Source organism: Daphnia pulex, chromosome 2 (genome assembly GCF_021134715.1).
Source record: "Daphnia pulex isolate KAP4 chromosome 2, ASM2113471v1".
Taxonomy (NCBI): Eukaryota; Metazoa; Arthropoda; class Branchiopoda; order Diplostraca; family Daphniidae; genus Daphnia; species Daphnia pulex.
The window spans coordinates 10,216,549-10,242,254 of NC_060018.1; the positions used below are offsets into that span (position 1 = coordinate 10,216,549).

At 39.7% G+C, this 25,706-nt stretch overlaps 4 protein-coding genes, 1 long non-coding RNA gene and 1 other non-coding gene across 11 annotated transcripts; 2 read left to right on the forward strand and 4 right to left on the reverse strand.

The window, feature by feature from the left end:
• Window positions 1-5,155: 5,155 nt before the first annotated feature.
• LOC124188665 lies at window positions 5,156-11,258 on the reverse strand. Of its 2 annotated transcripts, none has more exons than XM_046581459.1 (6): window positions 10,997-11,258; window positions 7,122-7,680; window positions 6,451-7,033; window positions 6,187-6,383; window positions 5,739-6,128; window positions 5,156-5,672 (listed from the first exon to the last, which is right to left on the reverse strand). In XM_046581459.1, exons 1-6 carry the CDS (start codon window positions 11,023-11,025, stop codon window positions 5,394-5,396), a joined length of 2,037 nt encoding a protein of 678 aa, XP_046437415.1. In that variant the 5' UTR covers window positions 11,026-11,258; the 3' UTR covers window positions 5,156-5,393. The 2 variants fall into 2 exon arrangements, with proteins under 2 accessions (XP_046437415.1, XP_046437416.1); XM_046581460.1 differs by lacking the exon at window positions 10,997-11,258 and adding an exon at window positions 7,830-8,243.
• On the forward strand, window positions 8,244-10,849 carry LOC124188667 (DNA-directed RNA polymerase III subunit RPC3-like). The gene is made up of 9 exons (XM_046581464.1): window positions 8,244-8,421; window positions 8,510-8,797; window positions 8,858-8,985; window positions 9,044-9,174; window positions 9,231-9,504; window positions 9,569-9,934; window positions 10,005-10,197; window positions 10,263-10,433; window positions 10,514-10,849. The coding sequence occupies exons 2-9, from the start codon at window positions 8,639-8,641 to the stop codon at window positions 10,658-10,660; spliced, it is 1,569 nt and encodes a 522-aa protein (XP_046437420.1). The 5' UTR covers window positions 8,244-8,421; window positions 8,510-8,638; the 3' UTR covers window positions 10,661-10,849.
• A 495-nt stretch (window positions 11,259-11,753) lies between the features above and the next one.
• On the forward strand, window positions 11,754-16,009 carry LOC124205371. Of its 5 annotated transcripts, XR_006879292.1 has the most exons (13): window positions 11,754-11,954; window positions 12,031-12,134; window positions 12,199-12,345; window positions 12,454-12,524; window positions 12,596-12,842; window positions 12,921-13,378; window positions 13,445-13,506; window positions 13,572-13,836; window positions 13,903-14,134; window positions 14,202-14,935; window positions 15,007-15,128; window positions 15,193-15,367; window positions 15,430-16,009. It is a non-coding gene; the product is annotated as an uncharacterized LOC124205371 (long non-coding RNA). The 5 variants fall into 5 exon arrangements; XR_006879293.1 differs by having other exon boundaries at window positions 12,926-13,378; window positions 13,445-13,836; XR_006879290.1 differs by having other exon boundaries at window positions 11,755-11,954; window positions 13,445-13,836; window positions 15,425-16,009.
• A 455-nt stretch (window positions 16,010-16,464) lies between these two features.
• On the reverse strand, window positions 16,465-17,377 carry LOC124205361 (transforming growth factor-beta-induced protein ig-h3-like). The gene is made up of 4 exons (XM_046602759.1): window positions 17,199-17,377; window positions 17,029-17,134; window positions 16,755-16,964; window positions 16,465-16,685 (listed from the first exon to the last, which is right to left on the reverse strand). Exons 1-4 carry the CDS (start codon window positions 17,256-17,258, stop codon window positions 16,588-16,590), a joined length of 474 nt encoding a protein of 157 aa, XP_046458715.1. The 5' UTR covers window positions 17,259-17,377; the 3' UTR covers window positions 16,465-16,587.
• Window positions 17,378-17,739: 362 nt separating this feature from the next.
• On the reverse strand, window positions 17,740-19,495 carry LOC124202636 (transforming growth factor-beta-induced protein ig-h3-like). The gene is made up of 8 exons (XM_046598990.1): window positions 19,363-19,495; window positions 19,161-19,263; window positions 18,924-19,026; window positions 18,733-18,859; window positions 18,575-18,651; window positions 18,368-18,501; window positions 18,079-18,288; window positions 17,740-17,995 (listed from the first exon to the last, which is right to left on the reverse strand). The coding sequence occupies exons 1-8, from the start codon at window positions 19,423-19,425 to the stop codon at window positions 17,901-17,903; spliced, it is 912 nt and encodes a 303-aa protein (XP_046454946.1). The 5' UTR covers window positions 19,426-19,495; the 3' UTR covers window positions 17,740-17,900.
• Window positions 19,496-24,676: 5,181 nt separating this feature from the next.
• Window positions 24,677-24,750, reverse strand: Trnan-guu. The gene has a single exon. It is a non-coding gene; the product is annotated as a tRNA-Asn (tRNA).
• Window positions 24,751-25,706: the final 956 nt, after the last annotated feature.

The following is a 25,706-nucleotide window of genomic DNA, read 5'->3' on the forward strand; positions in this document are numbered from 1 at the left end:
AATTTCTAGTTGATTTACTAAGCCGTAAATTTTCTTAAGGTACTTGTCAAAATCAACTTGTAAAATATTTGGGAATAACGATTTGGCTATTGTTTATGTATAGCAATGGCTAGCGGGCCGCGCGCTTAACAAAAACAAATGTGTGCCCCTCCTTTCTCAGTTTCCATCACCTGGATTAAAAAAGTAAAACCTTATTCCAGACAGAAAATCAGTACCCCAAATTCGTTTTTTCCTTAAAAATGTGTGCGCCAGAGTAAAGAACTGGCTTAAATGCGTTTATTCAAAAGTATCCAGACAGAAACGCTTCAAACGTAATGCTAGTGCAGTGCGCATCTTGTTCAAAAAAATTTTGTTTGACAGACTTTAGGATACTGGCTTGAACGTGTTTATTCGAGAGTCATTTTGTCAGAGAGATTGTCAATCAGCCTTTGTTATTCAAAGGTGGCCACCCATGCCACATCAATATAGCGTTTAATCTCGTATGTAGACGCCCATAGCAACAGGTATAAGCTAGTAATAAATGGGGGTGATTCTACTTGAAAAAGAAGGATTTTTTTAAGAAGAAGGAACTTTAAACAGTAGCACAAGATTCAATACAGAGAAAAGCTTAAATAATAATGTTGTATAGTCCGTTATACGTCCGTTGCAGTTCCGCAACAATAATAATGTGTTTTAACATTCTAACTTCCCAAATTAAACGTAGACTGAAAAAGGCAAACACAGACACCTACCCTTATCATTTATTTCTGTCCTTGGACGTCCGGCCTTAAAGGACCTCTGCAGTATTTTCGCTTATTAAAATTATTTTCACCAGTTGAGGATGTGCCGCCGTTCAGGCGACACCGAAAAAGTTTTAATAAAGCCATTATACCCTTCATTCCTATCTCCCTTGTACGTCCGGCCTATAAGGACCTCTGCAGTATTTTTTCTCGATAGAAAGTTCCGCCGCTCAGGCATCACAAAAAAAAGGTTTCTATCTAAGCCATAATACCCTTCTCTCTAATTAATATTTAAAACCATTTCCACATTTCCATTTCAAAAATATCTTGATTAAATTCTTGCTATATGCCAAACCTACAAAAAAGAAAAACCACACAAAAAGAAAAAGCTTCGCCTTAAAAAAAAATCCCAAATTCTAAAAAAAAATCCGTATCTGTCTAATTAATATTCTTCTACCCATATTTATCCCCCAGTAGAAATACTCTCCTTTCCTTAGTATTTCCATATTTATTTACAGATCCTTCAATATGACTGACCCCCAAATGAAATATGCGATTGTGATCACGAAAATCCAAACAAACCAATTTGTTTCCGCAATCACAATCTCCACGCGTAAAAACGATACAGCAGATTTTATTCCACAAACCGAAAAAAGCTGTTGTGTTTATAAAGTTAAAGTCGAAGATCCCATACCCAATAATTCCACTTCCAGCCAAATAATGACTCAAAACGTCAGAATAAACCCAACTAAACTTCCCAATTTTATTAGAAACAACCCGACTGTCGAACAAATAATATCTAACACCCCCGAGACAGTCGAAGCAGCCCAAATTCTTTTCTCTTTAAAAGAAACTTTGAAAGAAGTAGTCAAAAAGATTTTTCAACTTCTGAAAAATAGCCGCTTTCTTTCCTTCATTCACTACCCCCGCTTCTCACTTTTAAACCAACCGCTTCCCTTTCATTCAATATAAAAACCGTCCCCTTCTATCGATTGTCATCGCCACCCTATTCCCCCCAACAGTAATAAAAGCAAAAAAAAAATCGTCACTCTTTATATACATGCAAGAAAATTCTCCATATTTCCCCCGATTTACGCTCAGTCCTACATCATGTCTCATCCAGTTAAACTTCCCCAGTTTCCCAAATACGTGCTATTCCCACTCAAAAACTCCAAAATTTAACATTTACAACAGAAAAGTTGCAAAGTGTTTACACCTAATCAACTTCCAAGACGCCGCGGAGCCATTCCTCAAGCGCCCCCTCGAACTAGAGGCGCGCGAACTATTTGAAATATACATGTCAAACTTTATTGACGATTGGGTAGAAATTCCCAATCATCATAAAGTCCCAGTTCCAACCAAACCATCGGAACTACTTTTTTCAACCTTTCACCTCGTCAACACCAGCAAATGGACACCCTCTTGCAACATCTTTAACCATCCTCGCAAAGGACTACCCGCGATACGGACGGTATTGCACGGAATATACGCAACAAGACGCCCGCTTTCTATATTTTGTAGAGTCAGCCATTGATGTCTTCCACAAACCAATTTTCGCCCGAAATGGATACGGCACCAACCAACTACAAGTCAAGGCAGACCAGCATCTCCTCGCCGAGAACGAGAAAATTATTGAAGACAACCAAGCGCTCAAGCTTCGCCAATCCCGCATGGAAAAATACATCACACTACGCGTGAAATCCCAAAAATGGCCGTACTCTTATAACTATTTGCCACTCCAACCTTTGGAAGCCTCGAGGACGGGACTTTCGTAGGGGGAGGTATGTAATGTATTTCAAACTATTGATCCTTTCCCCCCACATCGCTTTCCCTTTTCCGCAACCTCAGCTTCCGCATCAGCTAATCAATCTACAACTACGTATCTCTGACTCTGCCGAGTCAGACCCATCACTCACCTTATTATCACCCATATGTATTCTTATTACCCTCCTTCAAACCTTTCGGGGTACCTTTTCCCCTCATCCAATTTCCCGCCGATGACCGTGGAATTTGGAGCCATCTCCAAATTACACCGACTACGCTACTGGTATATAACCCAGCAGCCACGACATCCTCGGGGGCAGTAGCATCAGTAGTAGCAGAGCAGTAGCATCTTCAGCCAGTCAGTCGCCCGAGTCGCCAGCCGCCGGACATCGACTACTCCGCAGTCTCCTCCGTAGCCGCTGTCCTTCCCCGCTGCTCTTCCTCGCTGTTCTTCCTATTCATTCTCCCTCGCCGTTCTCCCTCTCTATTCTCCTTCTTCATTCTCCCTCTCTCTATTCTTCCTCTCTATTCCCCCTCTCAGTTTCCCCCACTCAGTGTATGTGTGCAGCTCGTGATTCAATACAACAACCAGATCTGTCATCACACGGTGCAAGGTATTTCTCGACTCTGGATTTGCTGAGTGGATACTGGCAAATCGAGATAGAAGAAAACGTAATATAAAACAGCTTTTATTTGTGAATATGGTTTGTACGAATTTAACTGTATGCCATTTGGTTTGTGCAATGCACCAGGCACATTCCAAAGAGAGATGAATACGGTGTTAAAGGACGTACTTTATGAATTTACACTTGTTTACCTTGACGACATCATCGTTTTCAGTAAAACGCTTGATGATCACATAAAACAGTGTTAATAAACGTTCTTACACCACCCCGCGCGCCGTTTTATTTGTTAAACAAAGAAAACACGCGCTTATGAGGGGGCGACAACTCAGCGTGGGTGAAATGGGGGAGAAGAAAGGGCAAAAAAAATAAAATCTATTTTCAATTTACAATTGACTAATACATGAAATATGACGCGAAAAATCTGAAAATGAAGATTGTTGTTCTATAAGTTTTTACTACTAGAGTTCTGGATATTCCGAATCATTGTTCTTCTACTGGGCGTCATTAGAAATTCTAATAAGAAATTCACGAATTATTCAATGTGCACGTGGACAACTTTACTGCGGATTAGCAAATCGAAAGATTCCTCGCAGTATTTCATCGATGCAGATGCCTCACAATACGGCGATGGTGCAGTTTTGAGACGAGATTTAAATGTATTTGAAAAAGTTATTGCTAAGACGTTTCCTCCGTCAAAAATTGGATTTTTTGGAACGCAGCGAAATTCTAATTTTTTCGTATTAAGCTTCTCTCACGCGAAGAAAACCTGTCGTTTGAATTTCCCACGCTGATCGTATACAAACGCCATCTAGCGTTCACACCAAGAGATATGCTTTAAACGTTTCTTGGGCGAATTGATCTACAGACTACAATCGACTTTATCCATCCAATTGTATAAGAATTTAGTTGAAAGGTTGGACCAACATATTAGTTAATCCAACCCATCTACTAAACATCATACAAGAAGATTTATTTTTTAAATCGGGTAGGTAAGGAAATGGGTGACGCGTGAGCCATGAAAAATATACAACAATGAAAATTTATTAACCGAGGTTAAATCAGGAAAGGTTAATGTTAGAAATTATGTCTTTCCGTCTTCAATTAGTTGTGGGGAGTGGGTAGCGCAGAGGCCATGGTAAAAGGGCCAAAAACGGTTAAGTGAAAATCCGACCACACTTTACAAATAAAATAAATGTACACATTTTGCTACAATCTTCACACAAGTAACACAAACGGATTTCTGAATAGAAAATGATGAAAGCCGTACCACAGATTTTCTAAATTAATTTTTCTTAAATTCTCCACAAGCAGTGTCACCCCAGCCACACCCTAATAAGGCAGACATAGAAATGATAAAGCAGGAACCACGAACCAGGAACAAGGAAACGGAACAAGGGAAACGCGAAATGGCGGCAATAGCTGCTTTGTTGCCAACTTGCCAGTCTTCAATATTGTTTATAAAATATGCGGCAAGGGCGCAAGGCCTTCATCAGGGAAACCGAGGAAAACTTTACATTTTCAATCTCGAGAAGAATTCAGGCGATCGAAAAAAAATAATTTCCTATGCACTCTTTAATTTCATTATTTTGTTGTTTGTATTGTATAGTGCCTCTAGTGTTACAATTATAGGCCTACTCATTATTGAATGAACTTTTTAACCTAAAGTGAAATGTTTGTATTAGTCATGTTATCTTGTTGAAAATGTACCTTATTGCCATTGGTAAATATATTTTAGCGCCATGGTTACCCGTCACTATCAACCCCACCACAAAAGAAGGATAAATTATTTTAGATCTTGAGACTAGTTTATTACATAGGAGGAGCACAACCATGAATTAAAATATAAAAGAATTTCGTATTGTGATAAATATCGTATACTTCGCCGCTAACACGCTTTCTGGCTTATTTTTAAATTTAGAAATTATCGATTATTCATCCAATTAATTTCGTTGTTAGCTACGCCGGTGACTTAGAGAATTTAAGTGTGGCAAATCGATGCATTTTTTGCATCCGATTAACAATAAACAAGGCCAGATTTAAGCTATATGCGTTCACAGACGTTGTATCAAAATGGCATTCACTTGACTTTATAAAAGCCACATGAAAACAATTAAAACTCGGAATCGGAAAGAGAATTTGAATAAAAGATATTACGTGCAGTTGATATAAATGCAAAATATAGGCATTACTGTACACTTAACAAACTAATAATCGGAAGCCCCTACGATTGGTATGAGAGTTAACGATATCCGTTTACATGAATGGAAAATCTTACAGTAGAACATTAGGAATCCGTCTCGCTTTCGTCGGAGGTGGACACTCGATCACCGTTCACATCTCCGTCAATGCAGAGATAGGTGTCTACAAACAAATGTAAGTCGAGTTTGATGTTTCGTTGGCGGCAAGTTTTCTTGAGTTGATTAAAATCACCAGAACATCTGTATTTAATATCTTTAAAGAGAGAAAGAGAGCGCAAACATGGAAGATGTGCCAGTATCTTCAGTCCCATATCAACAGTGAATTTCCGAGGCATCTTATACTTGAAGCTGACTAGATGAGGCCACTGTAAATGAAAACAAGTGTAATTATAAACAATCTTAAAATAAATGTTTGAATATTCTTGTCATACTTGCAGAAAAAGTTCGATAAATTGCTCATCCGACTGTCCAACATGATGCAAGCATAGGACGTCGATATGTTTAAGGGTAGACTTCTTTAGAAAAAGTTCCTCGAGTTCGGAGTTCATGCAGAAATCCAATTGCACCTCTTCTAGCTTTGGCAAAAACGTCTCGGGGATCAGATTTGATTTAGTCTCTACACTGAAATAGCTTTTGAGCGGTGGGTGAAACTCGGTAGAAAGTTTGAGGATCTGAAGGTTGTCGCACGAAATAAGAAAGTCGAATTTCGGGATAAAAACGCCGTCCAAAACTACTTCGAGCGCGGTTAGGAAGGGCGCCGTTGCTTGCGTGATCACAGAACATAGTGGACCATCACTCTCCGTACAAGTTAAAACCCTTAACTAATAGGGCACAAATTAAAATTTCAAAAATAATGCGCAAACATTTTAAAATTAATACCTTATTTAATTTGTTGAAATCATTTGCTATTTCTAATAATGTGAATCCATTTTCTGAAGTTTTAGTTTCAGCAACGTCACGAACACTTGTTTCAAGGAGATGAAGTTTCTGAAGATCAGGACAGAGTTCGCACATGCTCTTGAGATTCAAGTAATCCCTCTCACCTTCAACGAAAAGACTCGTCAGAGCCAACTTTCCTGGATTCGTAAAATCATTGTGATTATTTGGTTGAAGAAAGTTGCGAGTTACAATAATAATTAATACCTGAAAATTCTTTTAGCACAATAGAATCTGAATTCGAGGGAAGAGATAACTCCATGCTTTCGTCGGCAGATGACTCTCGATGCATTCGATTCTGAGTATCCCACAGTGCGCGAATACTAGTAGTGTAGTCTTTGAATTCAAAATCAGATGTTTCAAGCTTTTGTAAAAGCGGCAGGTGGCGTAGAATGAAGGCAATAACATATGGCTCATTACTGCTGAAATAATTTATCCGAATTTCTTCCAAGGTTTGGCAGAATGAATATAAGAGATGAGGCGGCACACAACATTCATTGTAAGCCTTTTTCTGTTCGGTGGCCGGGTTTTGGTCGTGTTCGATTGAGGGAACATCTGGAGTGACATTTCTCAGCAGGGTCAAATCACCACAGTAGAATATACTCAAAAATTCGTCGATAGAAAGAGGTAAATTATCGAAACCGAGACGCAAGGACTTTAGACGCGGACAAGACTTTCCCAAAACGGAGATGATGGATTTGCACTGAATGGGAACCTTGTCTAAATGCAAGCTTGTCAGAAAAGTAAATTGGCTGATGTAAAAACCAATGGTCTCTGGCCAGTCTTGCGCCTAATAATTAATAAAATAAGTACATATCTTAAGTTATCATTTGTTTAAAACATAATTTTATGTGTCACTTCTAAAACGTAAAACCTACCAAGCCGTTTGAGCAATGGAAGTGAAGTTTCCCAAGATTCGGGCAGCGCTTGATGATGATCGGCAAAATGCGATTATCAAAACATTCACATCCATCCTCGTCCCTACAAGGAATCTCGACGAGGTCCATGTGATCGTCCAAGATAACATCAAGAAGGCGAAAAAGACCCACTAGATCTCTGGCCTCTTTTCCCTGACTCTGAAAATGTTTAAGTAGTCGAAGACGCATATCTTTATTTTTATTTGCGTCATATTGGCCTAGTTTCTGATTTAGCTCATTACGAGCGGAATGAAGTGGTCGTTCTTCATCGGCTGATCGGAGCAGGGCGTCAACCATGCAAAAATAAATGTTTAACATTTCGTCTTTGTTTTCCTCCTCCAATCCAGGCGCAGATGCTTCTTCGGACGATGAAGGTGTTGACGACGGTGGCGGTGTTGTCGTCGTCGGAGGTTTCGGTCTCATGGCCCAGCTACCTTCATAGGCACCTTCTACGTCTTGACTAGACTTGCGTTTGCGGCTATCACTTAAGTTAGACACGGCGATCGGCCTCACCACCGCACTGCGTTGAGAAAACAAAAAGATATGAGTTCAAAGATAGGAAAACTTCATAAATTAAATTATAAATTAGACAGTTTACTGATGCATCCAATTTTTCTCTGGCGAAAACAAAATTAAAATTACATTTTTTATAAAATCAATAAAACTTACGAAGAAAATGTCGCTATTATTAATCAAAGTTAGATTTTATTCCAAACGGCTGTTTTTCGAATACGAAAGGCGGCATTTTTTTTACACGAATGATTGCCACATTTTGTTGATGAAACACATTTTTGAATAATAAAAGACACTTGGAAAATTGTTACTAAAACACTTTTGCACTGTAAGCGTAGCCTAAACGCTAAACTTTACACTAATAAAATTTTGGGGTTCAAGCGCCTTTTGGGATGCACTTCACGTGCCGAATGCCTCATACACAATATTAAAAGGTGAACGCAAATTCTCTTCCCGATGTCCGACGGCCATTCACAGCCGAGTTTTATAAGTGTTTCAAGGTAAAATCTTGAAGAGTATACCTCGACCAAGGTATAACCGTGTGCAGTTTTGGCTTTTTGGAGCTCATTCTTTGATTGTTCGTAGTATAGCCACGTGCCGTTTTTCATCCTCGCAAAAAGGGGTTGCTTCCCAGTTCCCACTGTGACCTTGTACTTTGATTTGTTTAGACTTAATGGGAAAAACATGAAATTTTACACATCAAGGTCTTTCATTGATTGAGGACTAAGATCCCCGCTCAAATGCGCAGGTAGTGGAAGTTCACGTGTTTAATTTTTTATAAAACGCAAAATTCGATTTCTAATTTTTGGTTGCATTTGTATCGTTTGGCAACGCAGGAAGTATCAGTATACCTTGCTGCAGACGAACATTTTGAGAAATACTGTTTCAAAAGTTGTAGTTTAGTGGATGTTTGAAGAGCACATGTTCTTTAGATTCCGAAGGAACATAACTAATCAAACGAGAAAATGTCATCGTTTACATTAGGTCACTTTAGCCAAGTATGCAGCCAGTTGTTAAACCACTACTATGGAGAAATTGTCGGCCAAGTCGGATCCTATTTACTTAGGCGAGGCAATCGTATGTTGACCGACATACGTACTGCAACCGGCTTGTCCATTCGCGAAGTGTGATCAATTTTAACTATATTAAAGATACACTTTCTAAAAATTCTGCATTTTTCATAGGTTAAGAAAGCTTTGGCTGTGATGATTCAACATAACCTAGTCAAATTCCAAGCAAGTGAACGGAATAACAATGTTGCAGAGTACTCAATGATGCATCACAATGTCTACTGTCTCATTAGATACCCAAAGTACATTTTTCTTATATAGTGGTAATTTCCTTTTAAAATTTTACAGTTGACTTTGCAGGTATCTATACATGATTAAGAGGATTTATGGGACATCGGAAGAAATTCTGCTAGAGATCTTGCTAAATCTAGGACAAGCAAGTGCTTCCAATGTTATTTTCCATTCAGCAAATAGGCTGAATGAAGCTAATGGTATTTTCAGCCCTGATTTTTGTAAATTACAGTAACCATACTTATATTCGTTGTAGATAGTGAAGTTTTAAGTCCCTCAGCCCTCCATCAAAGTTTTCAAAGACTTGCCCAAGATAACTTCATCATTAGATGCCCAAAGCTTGCAGAAAACGCAACTTTACTAAAAGTGCCCACACTTGAAATTGAAGAGAAAGAAAAATTTGCTGTTCCAAACGTGGAGATTGAACCTATAGCCAGAATGCTGAAAGAAAAAGCAACTCAGTTAGGCGGACATTGCGACAGCGAAATAATTTGGCGTGTAAATCACGAACGATTTGACATTGAATTGAGGTAGAAATAAATTTATCTCCACCCTAAATTGCCATTTTTATTGTATGTAAAAAATGTTTTTTAGGAATGTGATTCTAGTCAATGCTGCTGCCAGAAGAGTGGATACAACAGCTGGCGAATTATACCATTTAATCCTCAAGCTCTGGCGCGAAAGTAGCAACCCCGATTCACCAGCAACAACTCCCGTATCCTACAACGTAATTAAGGATGCCGTTAGAAAAAACGACAGTAGTCCGATTTTGTTGGAACATTTCGATCACTACTTGAGAGTGCTGCACGAGGATTCTGCTGGTTTGATTGACAAACCGGGCGATGCTGGTGGCGGTCAATTCAATCTTGACTATTCGAAAGTTTTCGAAAATTTGGCTTGCGCTTCGTTGGACTCGATTGTACTAGAAAGATTTGGATCGAAAGCTTTACGACTCTTTAGGTGGATCAGAAATTTTAAAAATGGTTCAGGATATGCTAAAACATTAAATCTTCTTGTTTCACACTCTTAGACTGACTCGGATTCAGAAGTTTATGGAACAAGACCAGATGCAGAATGTTGCAATGATTCCGGCCAAGGAAGCCAAAATGTTCACCTACAAATTGCTGGAACACAACTTTCTACAAATCAAGGAACTGAAAAAGGGGACTTCCAATTTTGCTCCGGTCAAATCCTTCATTTTGTACCACGTCGACTTACCTCAGGTGAGAACGAAATATAAATACCTTGATATGATGCTGTGTAATTGCAAAAATACTTCCTTGCACAGGTTGTCCGGACAGTACTGGAAGCGAGTTACAAAGGCTTATTTAACGCTATGGTACGGCAAATGCACGACTTGACAGAAAACAAACGCCTGCTTGAAAAACATGCCATGTTGGAATCAATGCTTGAACGTCTAAAAGGAGATGATGGAGTTCCCGAAGAGGAAATAGCAGAAGTTAGTATTTCCCATTTTCGCAAATCTCTTGATTAAAATACTCCCACTGTTTGACTTACGAAACTTTTCTATTGTAACAGTTATCCGATACGATGCACCCTGCCGAAAAGTCTTTAGTGGAAAAAATTCACTTAATGAGTGATAATCTGACGTTAGGACAAACCCAGGCAGACGAAACAATCCTAATATTGGAAAGTTATTTAAAGTTTAAATCAAAGGAATTGTAACATTGGGTGTCACGAATCTGACGTTGTCTGGGTTTGGGTTTTGGATGTGAAACTGCTGCGTAATTGTCGAAGATGTTCAAGAAAGCAATCAAGGATCATCCCTTAACCTAACTCATGTCATGTGTCGCTCGAAATTGTCTTGGATTGTAAAATTTTGTTCGAGAATAATAACTAAGAATTTTTCAACATAAGTATTTGCAGAAATGACTCAGTAAAAAGAAAACCAGCCGTTTGTAGTCGAAGAAAAATTATCTAGAGCAACAGCAAAAGGCGCGCTTTGTGAAATAGACACCCTCAAGGGAATGAAGAAAAAACATGTAAATAAGCAAAACTTACGTTATGGGGCTCGTTGACAATTTTGTCATTGTGTCACCTTATCGGTAGAAAATTAAGAAACAGTGTAATGCGTAGTTGGCACAGGTTTATAAGCACTCAAAAACTGACCACCAATTGTTGCTTGTCGAATGACAGATTCTCGATAACACGCCAGATAGGAACAATTTTTGTAAAATATGTCGATTGCTTGAGGGAACCGCTATAGACTAGTCTGTATGGGAAAAAGCTACACGTGCCGGATGCTAGACATTGCCCTTGACTGTCTACAGAAATATCTCGAGCAATGTCCGCTTCGCGCCTTTTTTTTCTCAATGACACGATTAATGATTGACAACCGTGCCAATTTTTTGTTTTGATCACCAAATTTCCCGAAGGGATTCTAGTCACAGTCGAAGGAGGCTAAGTTTCGACACGCCACCGCTGCAATTCAAACTGCAAAATTCAAATGCATAATATCGACACTTAAATTTACGTTATTGTGACACCAATTACGCAAATTTTTGTATGCATTAGATTAAACAAGGAAATCTCTTCAAAATGGATCACATATTACGAAGATAAATAAGCTGTATTTTTTAAAACAGCGATTCTAATTCAAACGGGGCTCAGTTTCGAAACGCCACCGCTGCAATTCAAACTGCGAAATTCAAACCGACACTAAACATTAACACAAAATTTACGTAAATGTGTTACCAATCACGCAAATTTTTGTATTAAAGAGATTAAACAAAGAAAGGTCTTCAAAATAGACCACATGAAGATATACAAATAGCTGTATTTTTTACACAGCGATTCAAAGTGGAACGGTCTCACTTTCCCGGCTTTGATGTGCGTCAACCCAAAAGCTATAGTTTGCAGGCCTTCAAGAAGCGAGTTGGGTTCTTGGGTAGCAGTTTTTACAACTGTCCGGCGGCCTTGTATAAATGGAGATCCCTTACCTTGAACAGAAAAACGTCAGGTTTGTTTGTTTACGTTTAACGTTTAACATGTTATTTTAAAAAATCGTTATTAATAATATTGTTTTCGTTTCTTAGATTATAAATGTCTGTGTTTCAAAGATATTTTTTTAAAAATTTGCTCTTGAATTCCTAACCCAGTGTGGATGATTATCGGAACTCCTACATTGAATTACCCTCTGGTAAATCATAATTAAACTGATTTCATCTAAACATTTTCTGTATGCTTTCATTTTTCCCGTATAGGTTCGATGCAAACCACCAGTGTATCATCTTTCAGTGGAATGTCTGCATGATTCCAACTTGTTCGCTCTCCTGCTTCATGTCGTGGTCAAAAGTTTCTGTGCCTTGGACTTTACACACCCTACATCTGGAATGGAAGAGCTGGAAACAGTAAAACTTTCTGTTCTTTTGTTGTTAAAGCCACATGATCCTAGTGACACTAAATCAGAATCTTTCCAACATGCTCTTGTTGCTCTGCATAAATTATCCGATCATCAGTTGCTGCAATTCCACATTGATCCTAAAATCGATCCTGGCCTTGTGTACCATACCTTTCGCTCTGACAACAGGTATGCAATTTCTGATAGTTTAAGTCTCTTATTATCTTTTCTTTCTAATTTTTTCCTTCTTTTATTTGTAGCAACATTAAATTCAGATTTGTAGAAGCTTTAGATATGGAACACCTCCATGAAGTCATGATACATCTAGCTCCATTAGAATTGTCATATAAAGCTCAGTATCAATTAAAAAACCTTGTGATGGACAAGGATGTCGGCTTGCTGTTCTTCAATCTTCATCTTCAATCTTCTTAGTGAAGGAGTCAATCTTCCCTATGCCAGTTTCACACATTTCCTTCTTGGCTTGAGCATTCAGGCTCTATTAAGCAAGTAAGTGTCCTACTCCTCTTTAATAAAAATGCAAGTTTCTGTATTCCAGTAATTTCATGGTGTTCTGTGTTTTGACAGAACAGTAGCTGGAATCCGCGATCAGGCTCGGAGATGTTTCCATGCACATGGATTTTGGAGATAAATATTCTCGCAGATGGTCACTCTGCTGATGCCAATTCGCGTGCTTTTGAAGTGACCAAAAAACTCCTCTACCAGCTTGCTTTGTTCTCATCCTAATCTGTCGGATGTTGCTGAGAAAATGCGTCACCCATCCGTTTGCTCCGGAAAGATCTCAATTTTCGCAGCTCTCACAAATGACTTGGTTGCTAAAAGCCGTAGCTGTCGAAGTTTAAATTGCCTCGGAAAAGGGTCTTCATCACACTTTTCTCGAAGTGGATGAAACGATTGAATAGTCACGATGGGCAATATTTCTGAAAGATCTTTGCTTTGTGGCTCTTTTTTTCTGGGAACAGTACAAAAATATCATGCGATCTCGACCCAAAATTGCTGTCCTGTTGAACTCCGTCAATCTTCAGGTATTAATTTGAAGAGTATAGTTTTCGTTTAGTCGATAAAAGTTTTAACCCTTGTTGATTGTTTAGGTTTCCTATAATTGACTACTCCCACTATGGAACTCTTCGATCTAGGTGCCATCGAAGCGTTGGTTAAGCAGTGTGAAATCATCAGTGAAGTCCAGCTAACGAAAGTTGCTTTAATGCTTTGTTTCAGAATAACTTGCGAAGCGAAAATTTTACCAACGTGGCTCTTGGCCAACGCCAACAAATTCTACAAAAAATTCCGAACACTCTTTTGTGTGTAGTGCAACAAAACAACATTCGATTGGAGCTTTGGGGCTTTGGGCTCGTCGTTTCTTTTACACGCCTCTTTTTTCCGGACATGGCCCATCGATTTCACCGAAAACTTTCCCCTGCTCTTCAAGCTTCCAACACCATGCTTACTGCTCTTGGAAACCGTCTGAGTTGGATTTTTCTAGGTTTACTTAAAATTGTGTCCTGGTATGCGTTTATTTTTTGTTAACGAATTTGTTAATTTATTCCAGGCGATGGCGATCCACTCTTATCTCTCGCACAGCGAAACAATGAGCTATTTTACAGAATCGATACTAAGACTTCTCAGTTGGAGGAAACGTGAGGCGTTACTCACCGAAGTGATTTCTCACGCTGCTGTTTGGAACGCAGTGTGTGAGGAAGTCTCCAGCTGCCATGGAGTTACGCAAGCAGCTGAGTCGTCTCGAGCAAGTGACTCTTAACCTATTGCCCATCTTCATCTGGGTAAGTGTAACATAGTCGATTGCTTTATTTAATTAAAGTTTGAACAATACAGTTTTTTTCCAATTAGTCGAAAACACTTTGTAGGAATTTAGTTTCCTGTCCAGATGAATCGAAGGCGGAAGCAGAAGGCGGAGACGGATAGCCTCAGTTTATTAAGAGCAGGCATGATTCCTGCTCTCGATGAGGAGCAATTAGCAGAACCCCATCACGAACGTTCCGTATGCCAAACCAATTCCACGTTACTTCCAGGCACAATGAAAAGAGCTAGTAAAAAACCTTACCCACATCCAGCCTATCGTCAGCATCTGGTGTACCGTCTGATGAAGAGGATCACGTCCTCGGTGTTGATCCCGTTACCTTGGGAATGCAACAGTTGGGTGGCGCATCATTGACCTTGTTTGACATGCCTGTCAATGATCCAAAGTGGATGCATTGTTGCTCGACACGGCTCAGTCATTACCTGTTACTCAACTTCCCACTCCCGACTGCAGTCATTATGGACGCCGCGAGACTGTCCATCGAAGCTGATTAAAAGTTAGAGCGAGCCATTCGTCACGGCGAAGAAGAATTAAATCAGGTTCTACCGTCAATGGGCTTGAAAAGTGACTGTTGAGGAGGAAACTAAACCCAAAATAATTCCAACTGGCGAATATAATCAAGATCGAGAATTGGACGACCGCGATTTTTATCCGCGCTCTCGAACACCTGTTCTGGACGTCTCTACGTGCTACAACAGGGGTCATTCATCAGAGATTGGTCTAACATCGACTGGGAATTTTCTAGGAGACTTCCCTCAGAGAGGTAATTATTTTATATACGTAAATGATTCTTCTGCTGTTGACATTGTACGATTGTACTAAATTTCGGAATAGTCATCATTTACCACCAGGAGCTGAACAGCAATACCACCACCATCAATTACCACAGCAACCGCAGCAACAACAACTGCAGCAACACAATAACCACTATAATCACCACGGTGTTCCACCTCAAGGTTTTGTTTAAATAGTAGAAAAAACATGATGAACTTGAACTTATTTGTCGGATATTATTTTCAGAAATAGGAAATTGGGATCGTCCCCCTTTCGAACTACAACAGCAACCAGGAACCAGATTGCTTTCATTCTCGACCACCTCATAGCCAGGGCCCAATGAATAGACCCTACTTTCAGCCACCGCACCATCAGGGCCGATTTAATCAAAGTGGACCTCTACTTCCACCTCCAGGCAGAGGTACGCTCATGATTTTAAGTTTAGGTCATGTCATTTAAACTAATTTTCGGATCGAAGAATAGGGAGAGGTCATCACGGACCACCAGGTGGAGATCAAGCGTGGGGTGGTCTACCATAAATCTATGGATAATGAAGAAGAATGCATTATATAGGAATTGGAGGACCCACAATGCAGCCCATTGAAGTCGACATGCGGATGGAAGGCGGTTATCCGCCTCCCCCACCTCCACGAATGAGTGATCGGCATGGCGAAGGAAACTTTTGGCGGTTGGGGTGCAGGTCCTGATCCCAACAACTATCGAGGAGGTGGTGAACCTCCCGGTTCTTATGACAGAAGCGAAGAGGATGACCAGGTCATTTCGCTCCAAACTATCCTGGACAATTCCATCCACCACCACCGCATCATCAGCCTCCATCAGGCCGTTTGAATCCAGATGGCGTAGGTATTCAAAGAGGAGGATACAACAACTATTGATGGCGGAGACCTATCTAGAGAAGAATGGTAGTCATTTCAGAAGCTGGGCCATGGCTCAGTAGAAGTATCGTGGTCATTTACAACATTTCTTTGGACAACATTTCTACTAATATGTTTTTATACTGCAATTAATTCTGAAAATGAAGAAATGAACAAAGTTGGAGAAATCGTCGATTCGCTCGTCAAATTCTACTAAAATTTAATTTAAAATTCTATGCCCGTCTTATTCATCAAAATATTTGTTTAGCTTCATTTCGATCGCCATCGTCTTCAGAAGCATCAAACGGGCTAATTAGTAATTCGTTCATCGATCCGATCCTCCTCTTCGCAAAAAAAAAAACAAAAAAACATCCGCGGACTATAATAGTATTCTATAGCTCTGCCCTAACCCCAAAAAATTTATTAGGCACACTTCATCAAAAAAGAAAAAAGTTAAACCCCAAAAGACCCGGAGGGAAACTGGCGACGCTAGGCGCGCAGCACAATGGCCAAATGTGAATTTGCGTACAATTTCTGTACAGTTGGCGCCAAACCTTTATTCAAAGCTAGATAAATCATTTTCATTCTTATCAATGAAATTACCGGATGCAACGTAAAATGACTGTAACTGTGGTTATCAATTGCTTCTTTCATCGTGTATTATAGGGATAAATGATTAACAAAAATTGCATACGATTTTAAAGGCGACATTCACATCGTGACAAGTGTTATAGGAACTTTAGTTGTCAATTGAGGCAGGTAATTATTATTTTGTAGTTTGGAGGACCGTACCGATAGCGTGAACAACACCATTATCGGCCTTCATATCTGTTTGTATAATCGTGGAGTTTCCCACCATGTTAACTAATAAAAATAGTTTTTATTACCAATAGAATTTGAATAGCCTATACAGTTATTTTTAAATTGACGTACTACTTCCGTCGTTTGTAACATTTTTCATATCTCCGTCGATAGTCATCAACTCAACCATTTTCGTTAGATCGCTGAGAAAGAAAACACCGTCAGCGATGTGCGTACTCAATAATGTTTTCATTTCGCTGGTGTTAGAAAACAATTCGTCCAGCACATCTTTTGATAAGCTGGAGAACGCAGTGTTTGTCGGAGCGAGAAAAGTGTACAATCCTATTTCCAGATACCAGCATAGTGGTCAGAATTAAAGCACAGTTGAAATGAAATATTGCCTCACCGTTTTTTAAAGTGTCTGCAAAGCCGGCCAAATTAATGACTTGCAAGAGCATAGAAAAGCGATCGTTGTCTGTTTCCAATACCTCCATTATGTTTTTAGATTCGACCTATTCAGAAAATGTAAGGATTTCAAAAAATGAAAATCTATTTAGAAAAAAAAATGTGACTCACTACGCAAATCAGTGACCACGGGAAAATGATCACGTTTAATACGAGGAGCAATATTTTCATGTTAACTTCTAGAAGACGATACTGACGTAACTGAAGTCGATGCTCGAATTCCTTTATATAGTGAGGAGCGTCGTGAAAGCGATTCACTACAGTTAATGTTCAATACTGGCTGTGTAGTTCGAACACAATGATTATTCCAAAAATTTCCAATTAAATGAATCTTGTTTGAACCGAACAACTGTGTTTGGTAACATGCACTTCCTCCGTGAGAGTGAATTGCGTGTGCCATTTTTCTGTTCAGACTTCAGACAGATCCTTTTTCCTGGCTGGCCTAAAAGAGAACTAGGCTATTGTCATGTTGTTTATCTTTTTTCACATACTACGTTGTTGGAATTATTCTGAGAATGATTGTCCATGTGTAGTCGGGGGGTCTCTGCTTTCCATCTCACCGGATGGTTGTATCTACTATGACCACACAACAGTTAACATTCAGGCGTTGAAACGATGATACCTCGCATCGCTGTCGATTTGACAACTGAGATTTTGGAAAACATGGAAATGTGTTTATTGATCCATCTTCAGTAGCGGACGTGCATTATTAACCATCGGCGATGACAAGTTATAATATGCAGTAATTATAAAATGACGAAGAAACTATTCATGGGTGCTGAGGTTCAGATCTTCTTGCAGGGCCATTAATCACTACGACATCAAAACACGATCGATTACGTGGACGACTCCATTGGCAGCTAACATATCCGCCTCGACGTTAATCTTGGCGCCGTCGACCGTCAAAGCTTACGAAATCATTCACGGCGTTTTTTATTTCAAATTGCATAAGTGAGTTTAGCTATAATATGATTCGAAACTGTTGTCTTACTATTTCCCACGGCAATGCGGTTTGATCTGCCATCCAGCGTAGGTAAATCACTTTCGTTTGTCAATCCGCTAAGGAAATACGTTCCAGAAACAATATGACCCAGCAGGATGGTTTTCAATTCGGCGGGAGATGCCATTAATTTATTTAAAACGCCATCAGGCAAACGGCGGAAGGCGTCATCGTTCGGTGCAAAGAGCGTGAACGGCCCCTCTATTGTTCGTGTAACCACCAAAAGAAATTAAATCATGTGTTTTAAGGCCCCGGAAAATCGTAGCGTAATTTATTTTACCTTTTTCCAAAGTATGGGTCAAATTGACCAATTGGATGGCCTCCACGAGAATAGTAAAATGTTGCTGTTTGTTCTCTTGTTTGTGGATTTTTAACAAATCGAATATGCCTCCTCCAATCGCGCAGAGAAGAAAACTGTCGTAATTTAACAAATCATTCCCAAATTCAACATAAAAACATCTAAATATAGTTTTCTGTTTTAGCGTACTTGTTTAATTTGTACATGACGACGGTGGGAGTAACAACTGTTGGTACCCCAAACATTACACCGTTAACAGTCATTATCTATTATTTAAAAAAAAATAAGAATAGATATTGAAGCTAAGGTGTATGAAGCGTACCACGCCTTATTCAAATCATATTTACCTTTTTGTCGGTTCCGTAAACATTGAAGCGAAGTTGTTTGTCCTTCAGGAATGGTGTAACTGTCATGTCGTTATGGATGTCGGCGGGCATTATCTTTCGTGGAACAACGTGGTAATGCAAAAACCTCCTGCAATTTATTTTGACGTCATTTCAAAACAGTTTGTTAATTTTAAATTCACACAGATACTTGCTTGAAATGGGTGGTGTTGCCATTGAATCCTTTCACCATCTCTGGTTTGTTGTCCATCATCGCTTTGAACGCTTCGTTTGTCGGACAGAAAATTGTAATTGGCCCTGTCAGATAAGCCGGTGATAAATATAATCAATCAACGATGTTGAAATTATTTCTCTGAACTTGATTTGTATTCATCATTTTCTATTTTTTTTTTAAGGTAAAACGTTTTGGGTATGGCGTCATCGAGGCTGACCTGTGGCGTTTAATACGTCATCGAGACGGTTGGCTACGAGTGAGTCGACCAGTGCCGTGAAATTGGCTGAAATTAGCATGACCTTAACACTGTTGGGTGAGACCTGCAATTGAGCAATTCACACCCATGTTTTTCACAATTAATAATAGAAATCACGGAAATAACGGATTGTTGCGGATGACTTTGTGTGTAGGGAACTTACCGGTGAGGCGTCGATTGCGGACGAGGCCACCAACAAAGTTGCTATGACCCAATAAGGCTTCATTTTCTTATTTCCAGTTAACTGAAAATTAGCCGGCTGGTGGCTCTTGGGTGCAGCGTTACTCCAACAGGAATGACACGCTAAATCGTTTTACATGTCAATATATTCATACAAACCAATGTCACAGAAGGGAAGCTGCTATCTATATTCCAACATGTAAATAACGTAATAATTTCATGGTAACAGGGCTTTTCAGTGAATTCAATTTCCGTCTTTTTTGTCCAAAAATTTGCATACGGTGCGTGCTTGCCCATAGAAATCTCTTTTCCTGTCGATGGGGATCAAAAAATGTTTGGATTGCGGAAGTTCCAATGCAAATTTCCATTTCAATCCGTGAAACGGATATAGTAATATTTTCTTTGTACTTGTTCATTGAAATATTGTTTTTTAAACGATACATTGATCAAATATATTCCGATAGCTGCATATCGCAACAGACACTGGACTTGTTCAGATTTTACAGGGCTACCAATATTTAATAGCTGGACTGACTTCACAGCGAGGGCTAGAGCTAGAAGATATCAGTTATTGTCTACTGCGGCCAAGTCTACTGCTGTACGTAACATATGGTTTCCTCAATAGCAATAGTGTATAACCTTGGCGTCGTAACCTTGATGCCATTGTGTGGGATTCAAGAAACGACTATACCGAAATTCAATCTCGACTGATGACGTCTAATTTTTTATTAACCGGCTAACCGCCAACGAAAAGAACATTATATACACTATATGGTCGTTTCAGTGTCGATTGCCTCTATATATTTTACGATTGCAGCGTAGTACGATAGGCGAGTCTATGTTATTGAAATAAAATTGAAACAAAAGCCAAAAGTAAAATGTATAACAACCAACTCGACGACAAGGTCGTGATCGAGAGAAGAAAAGATTTCTAATAGCTCCGGTTACGAATCGAATAGCCCCATTGTTCGAGAGCTCAAGTTAACCTGTTTGTTGTGTTTCCTGATTTCACTATATTCTGCCTCTAAAATGCATACATTGTTATCAATGTCAGCAGACATTAATGAAGCAAACAATGATCAATCTAACTTTCGGAGAATTTCATATTCAAACACTTTGGTCAAATTTTTATTTAGCCAAAATGTAATTATACCTTGATTTATCTGTAGGGTGACTTTCTTTGCCCTGATTATCGTGTGAACGGGAGTCTGATTTGTAGGGAACCGATGATTTATTATACCCGCTCAGTGGATTGAAGAAATCGTGAGCTTTAGCTCTACTAATGATAAGGACGAAAAACCTGCAATTGATATATTTCTGGTCTCTGAATTCCATTTTCCCGAAATAATACTATCGAGTGGAATTCCGCTTTCGTATCTGATGGATATACCAGCCAAATGGCGAAACGATGACTGATGTTCACAAAGCTATAACAACATATACTCGTTATGGCGATCAGGTGGTGCGCTCAATGTCATCACAGAAGGTCCAATTCAAGGATGACTAAATCCAGAAGCACGAAAATTTCCCGAACCGTCAGTCTTAATCGTGTGGGAGGCATCTTTCCGTCATGCGAATATGCGCTATTGAACGGACATATGTGGGAACAGGTTGGAAAAAATCACGAAATCGGGTAGCGAACGTGTTACGCCGAGATTAGGTTTTATTCGAAGAAACGACCGGAATTGAAAAGAAGGAAATTATAAGCAAACTGAGGATTTATTTCTAATTACATTTGATTTTGGGTTGGGGTTGGTGTAAGGTACGAAAAATATGTTTCCTTTTCGACACAAAAATCTGCAGACGAAATTGATTGACCACGTCTGTGAATTTACTGATTACATCATATGAGAAAGTAAGAAAATTTAGAAGATACAAACTTCGCTATCGGAATTGGATTCTTTGTTGAATATGAATGTAAACAAAAAGAATCAGTCAAATTGCAGAGGCAACATGCATTAGAACCCATCAACTTTGACCCTGAATGCCGGCAGATTGGCGAACTGCTGTAACCCAGCTTCGAGGGGGCTTAATTCAGGGACGGTTTATGACAACGAGTAGGACTGTTGGTGGAAACTCCCAATTGTCGGGATCCGGCCGAGGCTGTGCAACACGTCGATGTTTCGTTGCGGGTACTGCAGGTACGGTGTATCCAAGTAAACGCGCACGAGCCGCTAGGACTTAGGAAAAACCCGCTGCCGCAACGACGGACCCCAACAGACGCCTAGGACGTCTATAGGATCGAACCTGACTTTTTTCTAAAAAATTTTTATGCGTTATTAGTATTTATTTTAACGTGAAGTAGTCAAACTAAATGAAAATATTAAACGAATCTGCAAGAATAAAAATTTAGAAGACACCAGAAGGGAACAGCGGGTTTATATGCTCCAGGTAGTTTGGGAACAAGGTTAATTATGTTTTCAAAAGTTGTAACGTGGAGTAGAGAATTTCGTAGAATAAATTGAGATTCGCATAAGTTCAGCAGCATAAAATGCCTCAATGGTTTGCGCTTTGATTCGCTGAAATGTCAGTTGTACGGGAGGTCGACTTCTGGGCATGTTTTACGACAATGTCTGTGACTCTGTGTCTACTTTGTATATATAGGTCAAGACAGACCATTTTGCATTCATCTTTAAGTACGGTTTACATTCGTTACGGTGGGGTATAACGATCTTATATCTTTTCGTACACACATAGGCTAGCACAGAGCAGAGGGGAAAAAACTAAACGGATGCTGAAACGAAATTGACGTGTCAATCCAGCAAAGTGATTCATCCTTAAATAAGCTTTGCCGTTACCTACCGTTACATGGAAATCTTGTCAACGTTCAAAATAGACAGCACAACACTTAACAACATGCATTTTACTTTGGATATTTTCTTGGTTAAGACGATTGGTTCGTCAGGATATTGTCGAAACATTTTTGTTAACTGAATTATTAGCAGAGTCGATGATTGGTCTTTTGCATCGATAAGAAACAACAACGGCATCACGACTCTATAGCGATAGACATCTACACGATTTGGATATGTGAAACAGCTGGGAGCGTGGAGAACTAAACTCAAATTAATCTTGTTATCGGAATGTTGAATATTGATGTGAGAAGCAGTTAAACAGCAGAGGCAACATTCTGTACCCACCAACTTTGAATCTGAATGCCGGCAGATTGGCGCACTGCTGTAACCCAGCTAAGAGGGGGCTGAGATCAGGGACGGTTTATGACAACGATTAGGACTGTTGGTGGAAGTGCCCTCACGAAGGGATCCGGCCGAAAATGCGCAACATGTCGATGTTTCGTTGCGGGTAATACAGGTATGATAAATCCAAGGAAACGCGCAAGAGACGCTAGGAGAATCAGAGCCCTGCCGCAACGACGGACCCCAACAGCCGCCTAGAACGTCTATAGGATCGAACCTGATTTTTTTCAGAAAATTTGTTATGTATTATTAGTATAAATTTTATCGCGGAGTAATCAAACTACGTGAAAATATTAAACGAATTTCTTAAAAATAAGAATTTTGAACCCACCCGAATGGAACAGAGGATAACGTGGAGAACTACTGTGTGCGTACAACGGCCCGCTTCTGGGAGGGCTGAGTTTAGAAAAAAGAAAAAAAGGTTTTATGGAAGCTGTAAAAGATTGCAGTGGTCTGCTCAATACGGTGGCTCACTTTACCGACATTAGCTCTATCCCCCTTAACTTTTTGAGCGCATATACAAGGCCAGAAACGGTTGACGTTCGTGCTTTATTCCTAGTAACCGTTAACAACGATTGGGATCAAGATTTCAAAGTTCTTTGCTTGGAAATACGAGAAAGCTTATAACTACTACGGCAGATTATAATCCTTAGAAATAGAATTATATCGATATATCGTGTTATATTGGCAGGATCCGTTCGGTTTTTGGGTGGATAAATTATTGGCCTTAATTTGGAATGTGTAGTGCAGCACACATTGCAATTGGCATTACACAAATTGAAAATTCAGCAGATTTTGTTTTGTTTTGTAGAATTCAAACAGATCCGGTTCTACGATTGGCCGTCGAGAGGATTCAAGTTCGTGATTTCGCTACTAGGTGTCACGCTACACGCTGTAAACAAATGCCGAACGAACGAACGAAAAAAGAAAAAATTAGATCGACGCATTAGAAAAATCAGTAAAAGAATTATTTTCTCGTCCACAAAAACCCCGACTGGAAAAAACGTATTAATGACGGTCAGGTAATGTTATAGCTGGAGCTGGATCTGTCCGGCATGAGTCGATAGACGACACACCACACACGGCGTGTGAACGAGAAAGAACCAGTCACGGTTTCCTGCTGCTGCTCTCGACCGCCGCCGCTTTTGTCGATTCAACTCGACCGTTTTGTTGGCCTCACACACGCGCGTTAGACAGGAGACTCTCGGAGGACTAATCTCTCTCCCGAATCGGGTGTATCCTCTCTTCTCTGCGCTGAGACTCTCTCTCATTCTCCCATTCTCTGGCCGTGAGTGTTTTAAATTTCGTTCTCATTCCCATAGCAGTCGCTGAGCGGAATGGCCGCGCGTCAGCACTCAGCACTCATCATCACGCTCTTGTTTATGTGCGTGAGCGTGTGTGTGCAATTGATGCTGTGAGTTTGGACCGTAGATTTTTCAACAAGAGGAAGTGGTATAAATCCGACTCTGGTTACCCATCAGCCACCATGATATCGTCCCTTTCTCTCTCACGCACGATCTTTAATTTCCCGATGAACTTTGTTCTCTATTATTATGATTATTTTATTTTTTTGTATAATGCGTTTGTATTTGTTTGTGTGACATCCTAAACTCTCCTGGCCAGGTCAATAGAACAATTAAGGATATCAAATTTGTTTTTTGGGGGTTTTTTTCCCCTTAGTTGCTACTCTTTTTTTTTTTTGTTTGGACTGTATGACTGCGATTGGACTCCGCCAGTTTGTATGAGAGTTGAGATGCGATCGGGGCGGGAGCTCTGCGTAATGTTTGTGCCTCTGTAAGGCGAGACCGACGTTCGTTGGACCGAATCGAAGCGTCATGTCAGCGCAAATTGAAACGGCGCGTGGGTGACGCTATTAAGGCCAACGACTGCCAGCCAATTACAACGTGTACAAGAATGTAGTTCAGTCGGAACGAATCGACAATGATTGGGTGTGCGCCGCAATATGCCATCTCGTAAAAAACAACAATCTTGCATGACCACATTGTTATTAAAACATGATAACATTTCTTTCTTAGCAGCGGATTAAAGTGGAATCTAATTTGCATATCGAAAATGAAGTTTTTGGGAACAAAAATGAACCGCCCCCGGGTGGGCTCGAACCACCAGCCTTCCGGTTAACAGCCGAACGCGCTAGCCAATTGCGCCACGGAGGCCATGTGTGAATGGAATGATCACAACATACAAATCGCATGAAATGTATAAAGTACATCACGCGTCTTTGAGGTGTGAAACGATTTGTGGGACAACTGAGAAAAAAACGAGTTTGACTTTTCTGATCCCATTTAAAAACAAATGAGGGTTAAGAAAATTGGAGAAAATTTTTCGTTTAAAACTAAGTAGACAGATTTAACTGGATATTTAGTAAAAGAAAAATATCGCCTAATAAAAACAAAACAAAAAAGCGACTCGTTTTTTTAATTGAAGAAATCAACAGTTAAATTTTATCGTCTTTTCTGGTGGCGCTGATCGTGTCGTAATAAAAGCGTGGATGAAATAGATTTTTTGTTTCTTAAAAAAAAAAAGTTTTTCTCGGAACTCTTGAACTTGCTCTATAAAAATCAACGTTACGGAAAAAAAGGGCCAAGCATATAATCCAACTATCATAAAAACTCTTTTTGATAAAATCACGATTTCTAGTTCGGCTATATAGCTCCGCGTACGTATATACGTGCTCCTGGATTTATTCTCATATCTATAATACTACGTGTACGAGGGGCTTTCACCTTTGTGACCTGTCGCACAATCGCGGGCCGCCCGTGCCGAGCTTTTCTTCTTCTTTTTGAGACTTTTGACTAGTTGGAAATTACCACGTCACTTTCGGTTCCCTTCTCTGTGTCTGAGAACCAGCGCATTTCTGATGGCTCCACTTCTTCTCCTTTTTTTATGGTAAATATTTATTATTTTAATGATACCGGAAGCCATCAATGTCACATCCCCCCTCTCTTCCCTTCTGGGCTTTTTAGCATGGTCCCCCCTCTCTTTCGAAAGGTCACGAAATAGGCGTAAAATTCATATCCACACACACCGTATATAAACACACACATATATATACGTGTGTGTATTTAAATCCGATACTACTTGAAATGAATGTGTGTGTATGCTCAAGGAT